This window comes from Macrosteles quadrilineatus, unplaced genomic scaffold (genome assembly GCF_028750875.1).
Source record: "Macrosteles quadrilineatus isolate MER2022 unplaced genomic scaffold, UCM_ALF_1.0 Scaffold_9__3_contigs__length_116548681, whole genome shotgun sequence".
Classification (NCBI taxonomy): Eukaryota; Metazoa; Arthropoda; class Insecta; order Hemiptera; family Cicadellidae; genus Macrosteles; species Macrosteles quadrilineatus.
The window spans coordinates 43,221,212-43,240,940 of NW_026542602.1; the positions used below are offsets into that span (position 1 = coordinate 43,221,212).

Below are 19,729 nucleotides of genomic sequence, written 5' to 3' on the forward strand. Positions count from 1 at the left end.
GCGGGGGTATTTTATAAAACTAGCTGTTACCCGCGGGCTTCACCCCGAAGGTAATAAATTGAAAGAATGACAAACAAATAAGTACAGCTGGGGTATTTTTAACATTAGGATATTTTTAAAATATGGAAAGTTCCCTTTAGAATTACGACCTTAAAGGACAATTTATGAAATAATGGATAGTTTTGCGCAAGGTTTCTCGTCATGACGAATAATTTAAGTATATGGTTTATGGTGTGTGACTTGTAGTTTTCTCAAAAGTTCATGCGTACTTTGGGCTTTTATGGATACCCTGACTAAACTAACAGCTGATCAGTTACTTACATAAAGCATGCACCACATATCCCATTCATATTTGGGTTAAAATAGTCCTTAGTTGTGTCTTCGTCTTAAAATATTCCTAAAACATGCCTTGCTAAGATATTCAGTTACGCATAAAAAGTCCAGCTTTGATTTGCAAACATACGTTGAATGTTGTATAATAAGTGGGTTGCATAGCCTTTAATGATAGCAACCCGTAACACTGACTTTAATATTTTTATCATGCTATCAATGTCAGTCTTCTCAACACCTTGCTAATGATATTATCCTGTATCCTGAGCTGGACCGTGTCCGGATGACCGAGGATCACAGTCGTATTGCCAAGTGTTCCTGAGGAAGTGGTCTGAGGGCACGCTCCTTCGATGGTCGTCATCCGGCGTTACCACTTCCTCCGGTCTATTAACCGGCCAATTTGGGAAGAAATCTGAATTAATTGCTGTCCGTCCCCTGCTCAATCCTGACCGACGCTGTACGACTACACTGACATGCCAAGCAATAGCCATCATTGACTAAATAAATGTATTGTAATGTGTCCTGTTTTGTGGTTTGATGGATTTTGCGTACATTTCCCATCATAAAACGAATTTTCACAACGTTTCAAAAATCTGATCCCGTCCTCAGGTGAGAAAGGACCTAACACATAATAAGATTAGTATACAAACTAGTTAAAGCTAGAAAACCTACACAGAGAACGAGGTTGTCGGATCGAGAATCAAAGATACTATGAAAGAAAAACAATCATTAATAAAGGGTGGGTGAAATGTACACGTCTGTTTGAAGTGTACAGTATTCTAAAATTATACTGACAGGCTGCACTTTCTATAAACTTGCAATATGGTGCCAAACTACCGAAATAAATTTTAAACACTAACGACATAAGATTGTGTATAAATAAACACCCAAATTAATTAGTCAATACGAGTTACTTTAATTGTTCTCTTCAATTGTTTTAATCGCAACTCTTTAAAAACACCCTTTATTCTTTGCGTAGGCGTTTTCAAGTAACCTGGACATGTCATCCATAAGATGATATGCTCTATAAAAGTATCTGGGGACCGAGCCATGACTTGGTATAGTTTATTTCCATTGTACCTATATATCGAGTAATTTCCAGTGTAATCTTTGCTCAATAGTAACAACTGATGTTTTTCCCTTTGTACTGTGTTTTGTAGTTTGCTAATATAAACAATTTTGACTTTCTACTTCATTTTTTACGTTATTAAATTTTTATTTGCAGTTGTAACTGCAGTAATCCCGTCTTTAGACCAGATATAAATTATTTACAATATTTGAAGGAAATTGTCGAAGCCGTTTTCGATATATTTGTGCAAACATACATACATACTAGCAAACATTGCTCAATGCTCATCTAAGATTATAATAAAATAAATATAGGATACTATAAGCTATTACGAGTATATTTTACAGAAGTGCATAAGATACAGCATCTACTATCCCTCTTCTTCCGACCACCACCATGGCATTGACTTTGGATACTGCGTGTATAGTGTGTGTACACACACGCACTGACGCACACACGCACACGGTGTCGGGTTATTATGTTGAATTGCCAGCTAAGTGGCTTGTGAAGTTGTACGATTTTATTAACATATTTTACCTCGTTTCGGTTTGAGGATGGGAAGATTGTAATTTACCATTGTTTAAAAACGCCGGCCCATCTTTGTCAGTATCATGCGTGGTGCGTTAGTTAGTGTATGATTTTGTAGAGTTGCTCTTTATATCATGGTAATTCCTAACAACTGTTGCAAGATAAGATTGGGACAATTAATAGCTACAATGTTCAACCTACCGACTTAGAAAAGGTCTAGTGACTGTAATTTTGGAAGTTGAAGTGTGTTGATTTACATAAATAAAGTTTGAGCTAACATACTAAGAATAATAATATTGTTGTATAACACATAGCCATGCTCAGTTTGTTTTAGGGAATATATATCCTACGTTAAAGCAATGTAGGTTAATTTATTACAATTATTTGATGAAATGCCGTCAGACTACCTTGATGTTAATAACTGATTTTTGTTGAATACGCCAGCTTATTAAACCAAGCCAAACTGAAATGATAAATTTTTGTAAGGAATTGCATTTTTTATGTCTCACCAACTATTACAGTAACAAATAATAAAGGGGAAAGCAGAACAGTTGCTCTTTCTGATAGTGGCTCTTTCAAATGTGCTCTTTTTTATCCAAATGTTGGTTACAGCTGGTCCATAAAAATGGGATTACAGTACTTTTATACTAAAGTCAAAAGGCGTTTGAAATTGGTAAGTAACACAACATTCCATATTGTGCGCTAATAATTAAGAGTGGAATAAAAAATCGTTAAATCGAACCTTAACCAAAATCTGAAATCAGTTGAACTTTGGCCCAGGTAGCGGACCGACACCTATACGTATCAGATCCCCAGGTATGTGTCCCATTAATGAGGGGCCCGGAGCTGCCCAATTATACCCAAATTTGGGCCGCGGAGACTCCCGCCTAATTGGACCGACCGAATATATTTTTGGCGGGTATTTTATAACGATCGCGACCTCTCGCGGATTACCATAACCGGCCGATTCGGGCATAAATGAATTTATTTTGCTTCGCAGTTTTATTTGTATCGTCGACTCTCCCGAATCTCGTGTTTTGCCGACAGACAACGTCCGAGGTTCATAATTTCCGTTCGAGCCTTTCCAAATACCCAAGGTGGAATACAATGATCAAATGAGTCCGCGTGGCTCGACGTATTTCAACTTTCACACTGCTATGTGGTAGTTTATCGTTGGTAGGTGTCAAACAGTATTAAAAATTATTATGTTTGTAGCCGATTTTGTTGTGCTTTTAAATCTGAAAGTTGGTGGTTCGATTCCTGACTACACCCTTTCCACGTTTGATAAGTTGTTAATTGTTGAGAATCATTACTTGTTGAGAAAATATTAAATGTAGATGTTAGTTGAATTATGAAATGATAAATTTAGTGGAGAATGGTCAATTGTATTTGAGAAAGTATTTTATAGCATTAAGAAACATTTAATTTAATTTCATTAAAGTTAGTTTGATTTTAAGAGTTGTATATACGAACAAATATCCTAATAAAAATCAGTTTTGAGTTTCTCAATTCAAATCCAAATCACAGGTTCTCAAATAGATTTAACCATTTATTAAATATAATTCACTACTGTTTTCAACTTCCCAAAATATATTTGACCAATCTCAAATACAATTGATCTGTTCTGAAATAAACATAACTGTTTTTCAAATAACATTGGAAAAGGTGTAGAATCCATTTTTCAACGGACTATTAATTAATGTATAACAAAATGTTGACGTTAGAAAGCAAAATGACCAGATTTTTGATAGTTAAAACATACGAAAATTAAAATCTAATAATTTATTTAATATTATTGATTAAACATCAGGATAGCTCAAACATCAAAACAGTAAGTTAACTTGCAGTAAGGAAAGTCTATATAGCATGAGAAGTCAACTTAAAGTAAACTGAGTCAATATATCTCCTACGACAGTGTTTTATTGGAAATAAAAAAATGTAGTATTTCAACCATTAAAAACAAAAAAAGGTAAAATAAAAGGACAATTAAAAACATTTATAAACATTATTCATTCCAATCCATTATTTTGGGTTAGCGATTAATTAAATGGCTTTGTAATTTTAGTTTCCAGACTCAATTTAGTCAATCTCTACAACAACTTGCCTGATCAATCCTGAGAAATTTGGAATCAGCTGTTTCTGATCATTGGGAAATAAACAATCCTGGCTAATGAATCAGCTGATCTTAGTCAGTAACAAAGCTACAGAACTCACAGATTATCTCACTCCATCCTTCACTCATATTTGGGTTGAAATACATATCTATATATAGTTGGCATCTTCAATTACTGATAGTTGATAATTGATAAAAACCACATTTCCAACGTAACTACACTACATGTAACAATCCTTTGTTAACAGCACAATGGTAGGAAACCCTTAAAAACAATCGGTCACATTTTACAAAGGGACAGTTTTGAGCGAAGGTTCGCGTTCAAGGTTCCCATTGTGTGTTGACCTTGACTAGATCTTATCTCTTATCTCCTTAGGCGCTTATCACCTTATCACCTCGCTCCAGTTGAAGTGGTTGTCGGGTAATTTAAACCTCAATTTCCAGTTTATTGATACCGTCACGTGCACAATCGACAATCGACTCGTAAATTGAAGTCGGTCTTTGTGTGATTTTAGTCGCCTTTGACCGAAGGTCGTGTTAGAGGTGTGAAGTTACGTTCATGGTGGAAGTAAATAGTAGTAGCACACCTTATTTACTTCCACCATGGTTACGTTGGTGTGTGGTGTGTGAGTGAGTGAGTGGATTTTGTCCCACCTTCACACCATGCTAGGTTCTATACAGGGTTAGTAAAAAGTGTGGAGACCCCCTGTTATTTTTTTAACGGCCCATACTAGAAAAACTAAACTCGGCACACCATTATGGCATGTTATGAAGTACTTTTTGGGCATAACTGCCACTTGGCGTTCATCCCCAAAATGGGGGATTTTGGGGGAAACTAAAAAATTTCAAATACAAAGACCCATCGAGTGACCCCTCATTTTGAAGGTCCTGGTGAAAGAAAACCAACAACGCAAACTAGAGGTCTCTATCTCAGTTCAGTAAAAAATGGCAGCCAATTGAAATTCTCATAAGTTCCCAAACCCAAAATGGGGGATTTTGGGGGAAACTCAAAAATTTTAAATGATAACCCCCATCGAGTGACCACTCATTTTGAAGGTCATAATAAAAGAAAAGTAACAACGCAAACTATAGGTCTCTATCTTAACACAGTAAAATATGGTAGCTAATTGAATATAAAATTGCAAGTTATTTCTAATTTCTAAAGATTTCAATCAGCTTCCATTTTTTACTGGATTGAGATAGAAACCTCTAGTTTGCGTTGTTAGTTTTCGTTTACCAGGACCTTCAAAATGAGGGGTCACTCGATGGGGCTTATCATTTAAAACTTTTGAGTTTCCCCCAAAATCCCCCATTTTGGGTTTGGTAAGCAAGTGGCTATTAGGCTTAAAAATTACTTTATAACATGCCAAAAAGGTGTGTAGAGTTTAGTTTTTCTAGTGTGAGCCGCTACAAAATTTACAGCAGGTCTCCAGACTTGGAAAGCTGTAGGTTAAATTGAACTTCTGAGAATTTCAATTGGCTGCCATGTTTTACTGAACTGAGATAGAGACCTCTAGTTTGCGTTGTTGGTTTTCTTTCACCAGGACCTTCAAAATGAGGGGTCACTCGATGGGTCTTTGTATTTGAAATTTTTTAGTTTCCCCCAAAATCCCCCATTTTGGGGATGTACACCAAGTGACGGTTATGCCAAAAAATTACTTCATAGCATGTCATAAAGGTGTGCCGAGTTTAGATTTTCTAGTATGGGCTGTTAAAAAAATAACAGGGGGTCTCCACACTTTTTACTAACCCTGTATAACGGAACCGTTTTCTAGCCTAAAGGGTCATGCCGTTATCACTGTTAAAACACATTGGTTATTGATGGGATTTAAACCCGGGACCTAGCTACCAAAGTCCCGTGCTCTACCACTCGGCCAGCGCTTCTTGATTGAATCTGTAGGATTGTGTTTGTTTTATTTATATTATGTGTTATATGATCTAAGAAATTTCTTCATTGATGTCTAAGTGGTTTAGTAGCTCGAAATGTTGGTTACTAGTTAGTAAACATTGTACTTTGATTGATACAACGAAAATATCAATCTATACTTATGTAATACATAAGCAGGTCTTTGTGACAATTACTCCTCCGAAACTACTGAACCGATTGACATGTTTTTGGTGTCATTGGAAAGAGCGTTGGAACCCACTTTTTGGTGTTACATATCAGGTTAAAAATATAAGTATTTCCTAAGGAGAATCGTTTCTGTGTTTGAGACATCCTTACCGTACACTAATTTTATTGCACTCGGTACAACAGATTTAACAAAACAGCTGTTACATCTCAACCTACGAATCTTACTCAGTATTTTCAATCCTGTACAAAGTTTACTGCGTGTAGGTGTGTAGTCGTAAACTATTGGTGACCTTACACTAACAAGGGCAGGGTTTGGACCGTTCCCGTGTAGAACGTAAAAGTACCAATGTCGAGACAAAACTATCACAACCATGTTAGCCTTTATAGAGCCGTATATGAGATAGAATATCAAGCATACAATTGCCATTGTAACAGTCACTTACCTTAGGACATTAGATAGTAACATGACCAGGGGTTGGACGATTCTCCTGTAAAAACGTTCAAAAATGCTTATGTCGTAGATACTGTACACAAAAACACCTACTGTAAAATACACACAGTTTTGTTCTTGTGCTTTGTAATGGTTTTTAGAAATTCATCATCATTTGATTTTTTTCTTCTCTGAAAGGATTTTTACATATTGGGCAAATTCAAATGGTACTGGGATAACGTTGTATCTTTATACTTTATTAAGTGTTTTAAACTATTATGAACTTTGAACCAAAAATGAGTAAGGATTAATGATATTTTATTTTACTTAACCATAGAACTTTGAATTGACCTTGGCTTTTAAAAATATATAGTTATTACCAGTTAGTTTCAAATAATGTATGAATGAATTAAATTCTAAATTCTTTGAGCGACGCACACTTGATTGATTGGGAGTGCTGAATAAGAATGCAAGGTGTGTAGAAAGGAGTGAGATGATCTGCGTAGCTTTAATACTGACCAAGATCAGCTGTTTCATTAGTCAGGTTCATTTATTTAAAAACTCAATTATCAAGAGCAGCTGGGTCCAGTATTGAACCATCAATAAGCAACTGACTATTTAGGTTCTAACCGGTAATCCTCTGACTACCAGGTGATCCAATTGAGACCAGGATTGCGCCAGGTATGTGAGGTTTAAAACGGGTCAGCCTGGCACGCACCGGGATTGCACAGGTAGCCGAGAAATCGGGCGGAAGATGGAATGTAACCTAACCTAAAATAACATAACCTAACCCGATAATGAAAGGAGACGCTAAAGTTGAACTTGAATTATTTTCTGAACTTGAAGAAATGCCGCATTGGCACATTGATGGTGCGTTTTGGCGTGTGCTCCCACTATCTCCGCGTTCCGATATCTCCGAACCCAAATCTGTCCCGCTATCTCCGAATTCTTGAGTGACCCTTATAATCCAGTCACTGACTGCGTTGTTAGCTGTCATTGCATCCACGGCTGCGAAGCCCCGTGGATGGAAGATTTGATGAAAATTTAACCTGTGGGTTAGGTTAGGTTAGGTCAGGTTAGGTCAGGTTAGGTTAGGTTAGGTTAAGTTAAGTTAAGTTAGGTTAGGTTAGGTTTGGAAAGTCTAAAAGCAGGAAGTAACCGAGGATTATAGGGGTCACTCTGAAATTCGGAGATAGTGGTACACGGAGATATGGGGACGCGGAGATAGCGGGAGGTAACCCGTTTTGGGGGGGTAGATTTGGCAGTGGCTCTTTGCCGGTGTCTACCTGGCCCTAGTGGCGCAATCCCGGTGGACCGGTGAGCCCTAAAACTACCCAGTTTTTTTTAACTATTGAACCAGATTGCTGTAGAAGTTAACAGAATCCGCCCAAAACAAGAGTTTCCCCAATACCGCTCACTAATCACCAGACATGGATGTGTGTTGCGCTATCTCGCGGCCATCTGTATTGCGCATGCGCACTACACATCGCTGACCACCAATTACACTCGTATGAGTCGATCGTTAGACGTATTCTAATTAATCGTCGGACGGAAAATTAAACACGATGGTATGTGAGTAATTAGAGAACGGTCGTCACTGTTGATGGGCTTTGATATGATGGGGCAACCACCTCACATGGGGAAAGCGTATGAGGAACGGTGTCGGGCATTAATTGCGCCAAGACCTCAAAGGGTCCCAAAAAAAGTTCCTTAGTTGCGCCAAGTCCAAGCTAGGTACGGGTGAGTTGCCGACAGAAGGAATGTCCTAGTTTACGTGTCATCCTAACCTAACCTAACCTAACCTAACTTTACCTAGCCTAACCTAACCTAACCTAAGACACCTAAGCTTTAGAAGATTTCGTTGAAATCACCATACAATTTGCTAGATTTGATGTAGTTTAGGACTTTTGGTGAAATAAACTGTTTTCGTGAAATTCGGTTTCAAATATTTAAAACAGTCACCATTTAGAAACAGTTGTTTTTTCTCATTTAACACAAATATATCAAACATTAAGATTGGCGTTTTTGCAGAATTTCAACACTGTAGCTCAAACCATTAGTGTTGTGGGTGTTTCTGTACAAAACACAGACAGAAGCTGAATGAAACATATAGCACTGTTTTTTATAAATAATACTGTATAAACAAATTATAAATATATTTTGAATGTTTTGACTCAAGGAATCACTACGTAAACTATTTCCCCCTTATTTTGAACACCCTGTATAATCTGTCATGGTACATTTTGAGCATCTCGTTGAATTCAGAGTGCCCAACTTGTCAGTGTTAGTTATATATTTTTTATTAGAGGTACATACGCTGTCGCGTCAGTTTTTGACAATGTGTTGGATTCAGTTTTTATGAGCTGTCATTGTTAGTTTTTAAGCTTTACAACCTTATTGTTAAACTAAAGATGTATAAGCCATAAGCTGCATTATAATGATGACTTTAATTATGTGTTTTATGACTGATGTTGGTTGGTTATAATGTTATACAATTAGCCAGACTAGTATAAAACAACTTTGACGACAATAAAATTAATTATCTAATCGTAAACAGCGAAATAGTTATTTTCATTTGCAATTTGTTCTGACTATTAATAGCAATCCGATTGTTGAAATCAGCTGATGTAACATTAACAAGTATGGTGTATTTTTAGACTACTTGAAACAAAAATAAAACACTCGTAAAATGCGCAAAAGTTTTTGCTAAATGATTGATTTCTGAATGAATTGCTTTAAGAAGACTACACTTGATATTAGAAATGCCAAGTCTGAAGTGACTCTTCAGATTCCGGGTATTTCTGCCTGTAAGTTGAGTCGTGAATTAAGCATGTGATTTAAAAGGTTTCAATTAAGAATTCATTCAAATCGTCTTTGGAAGCAAACTAATCGGTCATGTCTTAACTAAATTTGTCTCTTAGTTTTTTTGTAGTTGATGTAACGTACGATTCCAGATGATTAAAAAAATGTGCCCTATAGTTTTACTTGGTAGTTGGTTTTAAAGTTAGCTTATCCGACAGAAATCAGTAATCAATTAGGCCTACTCAATGCAACCAAGTTCATTTTTTACGGTATTCTTAAACTGGCAACAACTTAAACTTGGGAATAAAATGTATCTGAGTAATCTATACGCGCGCGTACAGATTGGCCAACGGTTCGAGGGTCTTTTCTAACATACAGATTGACCAAAGGTCCTAATGAGCAGGGGCAAAAAATGGGGGAGGAGCTTACAGCAGCGATGTGTGTGGGGGAGGAGCTAGTCTATTCAAGTAAACTGTTTGTTGACGTTTTCTAATCTTACCAGATACAGAGGTGGTCTCTTTAATGCTATTGAATATCGTACAACCAACTTGTGCAGTTGAAAAAGCTGACAACATTTTTTAATTAATTTTAAATATGAATACTCATAAGGTTAACATGGGAAACTTGGAGCCATTGGGGCAGAGCCCGAAATGATTTTTGGGATAAGAATATGTCTAGATATGTTAATCGGGAATGTGAGCTATCTTCATACCAAATTTCAACCCGATCCGACCAGTAGTTAATGCGTGATTGGATATCAAACAAATGAACAAATTCACAAAATTTCACAATATTAGTACTACGATATATTGTAGTTTTTAAGGGTGATAACATGATGTCTCATCATATCTCTATTATTTTCATTGCGTGCGCGATCTCTTCAAGGCAACTTAGAAAGATTAATAATACTAATGACACATACTATGAAAACACAAAATCTAACGTAAACCATTTTCTTCTTTACATTTTATACAAAAAATACAACATTTTCTTTATTTAACTTAAACATCACCGACTTACAGATAACCCAATTTTCGTATGGATGTAAACAAAATTGTACCATGGACATATGTTTTGATGTAAACAAAAATTCATTGTAAACTTGAAAAAGTTCAGATTATTGACAACAGAATTCAGCACAAACTATGCAATTTTAAAAGCTAATATGACGAGGTTATATGCTTTCACGGGATATCATACAAACGGAATAATACCTCCAATTTGGAGTTATTATTTTCTTTTAGCGGCAACTGAAAATGTAGTTGACTGAATATTAATAACAAATTATTATTTATTTCAGGATTTTAAGGCAAAATGTTAAGAATTATTTGAAGTTTAGAATTTTAATTTTTGGTTTTCGTAAATGTTGAATAAGTGAGTAGATTTTTATATTCTGTGGTAGAACATTATATTCGGGTTATTTCACTTCCAATGGAATATATTTTTCCTTTTTTTAACTTTTGTTAAAATACTACTCCTATAATGAATATTGCTAGATTGGTTTTGTGAACTTAAAAATGAACATCGTGTGCGAAATACTAAGACGGGTGGATATTCAAGGTAATTTTCAAACAATGTGTATACACATAAAAACTAGAATGCTTATACTTTGGATCTCGAAAGAACACTTCAGGACTTTTAAATGGTAACATTATCCTTATTGCTATAACTAGGTCAAACAAACTAACAATTTCGTAGCCAACTCGACCTCCCAAAAAATATACTTTGTGTACTTAAAAAGAAAATTAATAGTGAGTTTATTAGCAATTAGTTAGATTTTATAGCCTACTAGCTGGCCCGACAGACGTCGTCCTGTCCTAATGTGGTTTTGTGTCAAATGCTCGTTCATTTTCAAGATGAGCTCGTTCGCATGGCTCAATCACGTCCTGGTTGAAATTCGATCGCTACGCTCACTCACCTTTAGGTTGGAGCTCGTTCGCTGCGCTCACTTGCCTTCAGGTTAGCTCGTTCGCTACGCTAACTCGCCTCCAGATTGAAGTTCGTTCGCTACGCTCACTCACCTTATGGTTGCAAATTAGCTGTTGTCATAAATAAAAAAAAAAAAATTGTGCTGCACCCTGTTGGTTAACCTATTTACTTTTTAATGCTATTGAACATCACAGAATCAAATTGTTTAGTTGAACCAGCTGTTGAGATTATTTAATTCCATTTAAATATGAGTACTCATAAGGTTAACATTGGGAAACTCCAGAGCCACTGGGGCGGAGCCCTTTTGACGGATCTGCACCAAACTTCACACAAACCATCCTTGAATAATGCTTAATAATACCTGAAAGTTTCATTGCAATCTGTCTAGCGGTTTCGGAGTCCATAAAGGACAAACGAACATACGATTGGATTTTAGATTATTTGTATTAGAAAACCGCACTGTTTTGTTTAAGCTACAGTTGAATGTAAAAACCTTATTTGTTTACTTAACAGTTTAATTAAATTGTTTTGTTACTTTTACAATATCCGTTTTAGTGTTGGTACATAACTACATGTTTCGTGGCGACTGCCACGTCCTCCGGTCCATCCTCTTCTCAGATTCGTCATCAATTTAAAACATAAAACACAGAACACACGTAAAAAAACTCATTACATTTATTTTGGTACCGTCACGGTGCGTGCACGCGTTTGGTCGGGCCGGCGGCGACCAACATAAAAAACGATACCAACACTAAAAAGGATATTGTAAGGCAAAAAAACAATTTAATTAATATAAAGCAATATCCAGAAGTAGGACAATGAATTCTGATTAACAGTTTACATAAAACTTAGTGTTTTAAAAAGTAAAATTCGTCTCTTGAGTTTGGCCACCTCTGTGACTGGTAAGATTAGAAAAAGTTAACAAACACTTGATTGAATAGACAAGCTCCTCCCCCACGGGACATCGCTGCTGTAAGCTCCTCCCCCATTTTTTGCCCCTGCTCATTAGGACCTTTGGTCAATCTGTATGTTAGAAAAGACCCTTAACCCATTGGCCAATCTGTATGTGGCCATCTATGCTTATAAAAGGCAAAGCCCTCACTGACTGACTGACTGACTCACTCACTCATCACTAATTCTCCCACTTCCCACTTACCTAGGAGGCTGAAATTTGGTACACTGATTCTTTAGGCATTAAATAGGAAAACTAAGTGGTTTTTATTCCGATCGGACTCTCAGGCTCCGCCCCAGTGGCTCTGGAGTTTCCCATGTTAATCTAATGAGTAATCATATTTAAATGGAATTAATGAATCTTAACAGCTGTTTCAATTAAACAAGTTGGTTCTGTTCAATAGCATTAAAGTTACAAAGATCACCAACAGAGTGCAGCACTATTATTTTTTTTTTATTTGACAACAGCAAGTTTTAAACCAAAAGGTGAGTGAGCGTAGCGAACGAACTTCAACCCGGAGGCGAGTTAGCGTAGCGAACGAGCTAACCTGATGGCAAGTGAGCGCAGCGAACGAGCTCCAACCGTAAAGGTGAGTGAGCGTAGCGAACGAACTTCAACCAGGACGTGTGAGCGCTGCGAACGAGCTCCAACCTAAAGGTGAGTGAGCGTAGCGAACGAACTTCAACCAGGACGTGATTGAGCCATGCGAACGAGCTCACATTTGAAGTTAAACGGGGCAAAGCCCGCGGGTACAGCTAGTTGTTCTATATATAGTCAAATATTTAAGTTTATAGTAATACAACTATTAGGTTTATTGTTGTGTTTTTAATATTACTGTCATTAACTTACGAAAATGTGTATGTTACTGGCAAAGTACAAATGCAGGCCTTCTATTGAATGACTTAAGGCTAATTGCCTTAATTTTTAGACAAATTATGGAAGGGAGTAGTACTGTAATTGTAGAACTTTATACACTTTGACTAGGCATTACGTGTAATACCTAGGCATTTTATAGAATGGTCACATTTGTATCAGGCAAATTAATACAGAAATTTGTACAAAAACGATTTATAAAATTGAAATATCTGTTGCATACTTAGTTTAGGTTGTATTAGTTTAGTTTGGATTAAATTAGTTTTTTCCAAACAAAGGCAGTAACGGTATGAATTTGGTGTCAATTCCTTATGAGTATAAGATAATCAACAGGGTTTTCAAACTAAACATGTAGCGCAAACGTGCATTCTGTAGAGCGACTGGACAAAGAATAAAGTAGGATTTATTTCATACTTCTCCTGAATCATTTTAGACAATGTACCACATTCTAATACCTGATTCACACTTTTCCGTTAACATAATTTTTTGTGCACCGAAATATAGCTGACGTGACGTATCACTTTCAAGGTCGATAATTATTTTACTATCACACTTATACCGTGAGGTCACACAGTCTATGATATGTCAGCCAACCGTTATCTTTCGAGTGTCCCGAACTGCAAGGTTATAAATAACTTACACGGCTTATTTTGAGTGTTATCTTCTCTAGAACATGACTATGGATCATGACTGCGTGTGAAGTGTCTATGGGATCTTCAACTTGAAGTGATCAAAATAGCTACACACTGTATAGCTCACTCCGGTCAAAAAGTTTTATTTATAAGAATCACAGGTAATGAAGTTGGAGACCGAGACTTTAGACCAAGAGGTCTGGGGTTTAAATCTTGCCAAAGACAAATGTCCTGAGTCCATTTCAAGCTGTAGGTTCGCCTTCGTAGACAAAATTATAAGCCTCTCGGACGAGTGAATCTGGTCTATTGGTTGAAACATGGGACTTCAAGCTAAGAGGTCTGGGGTCCAAATCTTGCCAAACACAAATGGTTTGAGTCTATTTCAAGATGTAGGTTCGCCTATGTAGAAAAATTATAAGCCTATCAGACGAGTGAATATGGCATATTGGTTGAATCACGGGACTTCAAGCCAAGAGGTCTGGGGTTCAAATCTTGCCAAAAGCAAATGTTCAAGCTGTAGGTTCGCGTATATAGAGACAATTACAAGCCTCTCAGACGAGTGAATCTGGTCTATTGGTTGAAGCACGGGAGTTCAAGCCAAGAGCTCTTGGTTCAAATCCCCCAATCACCAATGTAATTTATTCGTGTTGTTTTGCATGTATTAAGTGGTTCAAAACCCACCGCAAGCTGGTAGGTCTTGCTATCTAAAAAGATAAGCTTTCCAGGTGAGGGGAATATTCTCCGTATTTGAGAAAACTCTCAAACTAAAACACACGATAGTCAATTTATACATTATCTACCTATTTACCCACTCCACCGGTTAAAGTTTTGTGTTTTATGCTGTTAAAGAGTTTTGCGTGATTTATCTAAAGTTTTTTTTTATAATGTGGGCCTATCTACAAAGAGTATACGTTTTTAATACGAAAGAACTAAGATAAATACTTTTATTTATTTTTATTTAAACTTAGTTATGCCACCTAATATTTTTTCACATAGCCATTCATCTCACAATTTTAATTTTTTTTTCTTCTTGTAACTCCATTTACATCATATTTTCACCTCAACATATCTCCTGTAATTTATTTATTTATTGCATTTGATAAATAATGTTATGTTTGGACGCAACTACAGTCGACGCACAGGCTCGCTGCCCATGTCGGCTTATTCCCTATTAACATGTAGGCCTACGCTTTTTTTAACATAGATGTAATGTAAAGGTTAATTTTATTTTATTCTTTTAAATTCACTTATGTTTTTTTTTCTTCCTTTAAATATTTGTGTACATATTCTGTAAATAATTTGTTGGAATAAAGAAATAATTCATTCATTCATTCAAATGAGACCCATTAAATATCTTTCATTATGTGGCACTATTGGCGTTTTATTTTACCACATTTAATAAGAGCTCTTATGGTGAATGTCTTTAAAAAAGGATTTGATTAGACGAGGATAACTGTTTTCTGTTTCGGAAGATTCCTTCTACGTAAATATGATGTTAATTTTTTATTGAACATATTTTTATACACTGTTATATTTCTCCATTTGATTTAGATAGGTATCTGATAATGTAATAAACCCTGTGTGTTCGGAATCCACCTGAGGATGTAGTTCCAGTCGTCTAGGGAATAAAAAGAAATACGTCTCTCTCGTGAATGTTCTCTCCGTCGATCAATCCGTCCCCTTCAAAATCTTGGAGTAATCCCATCCTCCTTGTTATAAACTGTGCAGGGTGTACCCTCGAGTAAAAAGTCACTTAATTAAATTATTAGAACCCAAATCTGTAGAATATAATTCATCATTATTTAAATTGTGACGGTATATAAGTGAAAGAGTGAGGTCTTCAAGAGGAGTTCTGACTCCACCTTAGCTCACTAAATTTACTGAGGCTTAAATTTTTATCTGCAGCACAAAATCGCGGCTCCTCAAAAGAGCTCAAACTTTCTCCGGAGACGTCCAAGTAAACAATATCCTTCCGCTGACAAAACAGAACAAAAGAGTTTTTACCGGTAAACACCTTGGGCAGGTAAGGGTCACCGAGGGGGGAGACAAAAAGATTCGTCTGACCCCTCTAAGTGGACACTATGTGTGAGGGTGACCTTTCCTAGAAACCACCCTTGGGGAGAAAGCTGGCGTCTATTTCTGGGGGAGTTGACCTCAGCCTCAGGTAGGGAGACATTCCGTGCCTTGCCACTGTAGGTTTCCTTGTTTGAAAATAAAGTTTGAGATTTTGAAATACGTTTCGTGTTTTGGTGTTTGAAGCTGCAGAATTTTGGTGTTTGAATCCCAGATGTCCTTTTGCACACATGATCCGGATCCTTGAAAACAGCTGATCTTAGTAGAAAGCATAGATAAACACAAAACACTCCCTTATTAGATCTCTCATCCTTATGGAACAGCTGAAGCAAATGTTATAGTTAGTTTTGTTTACAATTTGTTTCTTGTTATTTCAGTCATTTAAAGCCTCGTTTAACCAAATAAAAACGATCTATTCATAATCAACAACTGACCTCATAGTTATAAAACCAAACTGTAAAGCACAAATCTTGAAAATACCCTAAAAATAGAAACAAAATTTCGTCTACACTAACGATCAGTGTCGACGTAAACACAACAAACGAGCTTCAAAATTTACAATGGGATGTAAGTCTGCTTGTGTTGGTAGAATGTGTTTACTCACTCATCCATTCCATTCGCTGGAGCCATATTTGGATTGAAATAAATTAAGGTACATAGCTGTCTCAGTATTTAAGTTAATAATTTTTTTCGAATTACACCCCAGAACTGTCATCAGAAGTTCTGAGTTCGTCTTCAGAACTGTCATATAAAACAGAACGAGTTCAATAGATTTTTTACCATTATGCCATTGTGCCATTTGAATAGGATAATAATGATTTCTTACACAAAAAACTTTGTAGAGAGGATTTTCTATCTAAAAGATTGTCAAGTTCATCCGGTGGACTGAATTACTGAACAAATATTGAAGAGGATAACAATGTCGAAATTATCAAAAGTTTGTGATTTAAATTATCAACCGACTGAAACTGATTGACAATCTATAAGTAAATAAAATGTAAATTAACTTCTACATTATTACCCTTATTATTTCCTTTCGATCCTAATAATTTGCTCATGTGAATATATTAGCAATTATCTATATACTCATTACTTCAACTAAGTTGGCACTACGAAAAGTATTTAATAAACTTTCAACACCTGGTACTGTATTTATATTCGTTGAAAAAATATTGTTTACCACACAACGTGCAGATAAATAATTTGACTCTGATTTAAAATTCAAATCACTATGTTATCCAGTTTTGGTATATATTTACAGTGTCCCAGCCTTGACATTTGATTGGCTCCGGTGCGTTTGTTAAATGGACCAATCGGCGTGAAATTTACACTCAGGGACCGCAGCAGCTGTTAAATGGGTCCAAATACGTCATCGAGGAGACTACCAGGATAATCAATGTTGTTTATAGTTTTCACGATGAAATTGAAATTTATATTGAAAAATGTGTTTTAAATTTTACTTTAGTACAGTATTATATTTTTCATCGCCAAATACAAAATGTTAAAACATATAAAGTAAGTGACGATTAATGTATTGATCTGATACATCTATGATTATGAAAATATATACGATATGTGAGGTAGATTTTCAATGATGGTCAAAGAGTGGTCTAAGGATAAAAGAAGATGTGGAGGTTTCCAAAGATCAAAAAACTTTTCAGCAAAGGAGTGATTGTCACCAACAATAAAAACGGCACAATAAACTTAAGTTATTATGTAGGTTTGCTATAGAAAATTGTCTCTTATTTAAATAAATTGAGAAATATAATAGATTCAATATTTCTGAGGTCTGTCGTGATGAAAAGTATCGTTTATAACTCGTACCGAAAGAGCTTTTCGGGACTTACTCCATTATTCCCTACCGCTCGGCTTCGTTTTACACGTAAAATTTAGTTTTCCTGTGTTCGGCTTTGCCTCATATCGTACAACACATGAGAGCACGCTGCAGTGTAGGTGCTTACTCTTTTCAAGTTACATTCCTGCACTCGTTACATATATGATAATGAAATCACTGGAAAATAATCAAATCAACGTAATACTACTTGTAAACAAACACCATCCCATATACCGAATTCATTCAAAACATTGGTAACTTTCGTTGCAGTCAATTAAAACTCACAATCCAATTCCGATTGATCCGAACAATATTCAACAGCTGTCAATACCTTTGAGTTACAGCCGAACAATTTTCCGATTCAGGGCAGCGGGCAGCGCCCTAATGAATATAAACCCGAAAGAAGAAAATAAAATAGAGCGGACAGTCTGTGTAGGTAGCTGTGACAGGTGGACAGGTGAAGGGGGGGAGGGGGGGAGTTAGTCACCTGTGCTGCCATTCGCCGTCGGACCGGCGAACGAGAACCACCTGTACGCGGAACGCCGGATTACGGAACATCGCGAGTGAAACATAACCTCACTTTTTGTTTTCTGAGGTTTTTGTGTACGTTATGATATAGACTGGAGTGTTTTTCACAGTGTTAAGGACTAGCTAGGGCATAAGTGAGTGTATTTATGGTACTTTTGTGTTGACTGGATGTGTGGTGATAGTTTTGTGAATTGTGTAGTCGATAGTTTCGACTGCAGGTGGTGTGATGCGTGAAGTGGACACGGTCAGTCCAGTGATTTGGCCGGCTTGGTGTTATTCAGGTAATTATTAGATTTTTAAAATTAAATTGTAAATCTTTTTGTTAATAATCGACATTCCCCGATCTAATTTTTTTAATATTTGACCGTGTAATTTTGTGTAAAAAAGGTTAGTAAGTATTAAGTTTGGTGCAATTTGTTAAATATATCTATTGTAAAAAATGTGACGTTAATTGGACTAACTTAGAAGTAAAATCGTTAACACACTTTTGTATGGATAAATTAATTAATAAACTATTTTCAATTTCCCGTAAAAATTACGTTAGACGCTTTCGCCCCCGTTGTTATCAACAAGAACGGTATCAAAATAGTACTTTTATTTTCTGAATTACTTTGGAAAGGTAATTATTGCTATCCAATTTGCACGTTGTGTTTTTTTACATCACCATATTAAAATTTTTTGAGAAATAAAAGTGGGAGAGCTACAATTCAAAATTATATTTAAATTATATTTTATTTTTTTTCTATTTATTTTAATTTAAATATATTTAAATTTATTTTTTTATTTTTATTTAAATTTTATTTTGTTGAAAGAATAAATAAATAAATAAATTCAAACGGTGGGTTAATAAATAATTATATAGGCTAAGTTTCTTAAAAAATTAAACAAAGTAACTTATTATTTATTAAGTTTAGAGTAAAGACTGACAAACTAACTACGGTAATATGAGTGTGAAATCAATTTATACAAAAGTGAAATATAATAGACCTGTAATCAAAGTTACAAAATCGGTAAAGGATAATAATAAAAAATAGATCACTATATATTAAATCGGCAGTCACGACGTTGATTAAAAAATAAAATAAAATTAACTAAAATTGAATCAATGCAAGTAATTTACTACCTACACAATGAAGCTTATTAAACAGTAATATACATAAAATGTAAATCAAAGTTATCTCAATTCAATTCATTTTATTAACGGCAAACACCATTTTACCAGTGGGTTTACAAGATAATTAATATTTAAGAAGATGATCAATCAATATTCATAATCAATAACAAAGAACACAATTAATTGAAAGAAATAATCATTAAGAACTATACAAAAACAACAACAAAGAGTAACAACAATTGATAAAGATTTTATAAATTAATAACAAGGTTAAAATATTTGAAAATGAAAACGATACAGTGATAAATAATCTCGCCTCACCCATAGTTACAAATATGGTTGGTTGATTTAAAATAGTACAACTACATTTCTACTTTTGTGGCCAAGTGAGTAAAATGGTTGACACTATACCTACATTACGATAAAAAAAATAAATATTCCTATTTCG

General features: G+C 35.6%; 1 protein-coding gene across 1 annotated transcript in view; it reads left to right on the top strand.

Moving 5' to 3' along the window:
* The first annotated feature begins 18,152 nt into the window (after positions 1–18,152).
* The window catches only part of LOC129002939 (lethal(3)malignant brain tumor-like protein 3), a 97,947-nt gene continuing 96,370 nt past the window's right edge, over positions 18,153–19,729 (top strand). Inside the window, exon 1 of the mRNA XM_054431073.1 lies at positions 18,153–18,448. Coding sequence (XP_054287048.1) covers positions 18,394–18,448 — 55 coding nt within the window. The 5' untranslated portion in view covers positions 18,153–18,393. The remainder of the gene's footprint in view (positions 18,449–19,729) is intronic.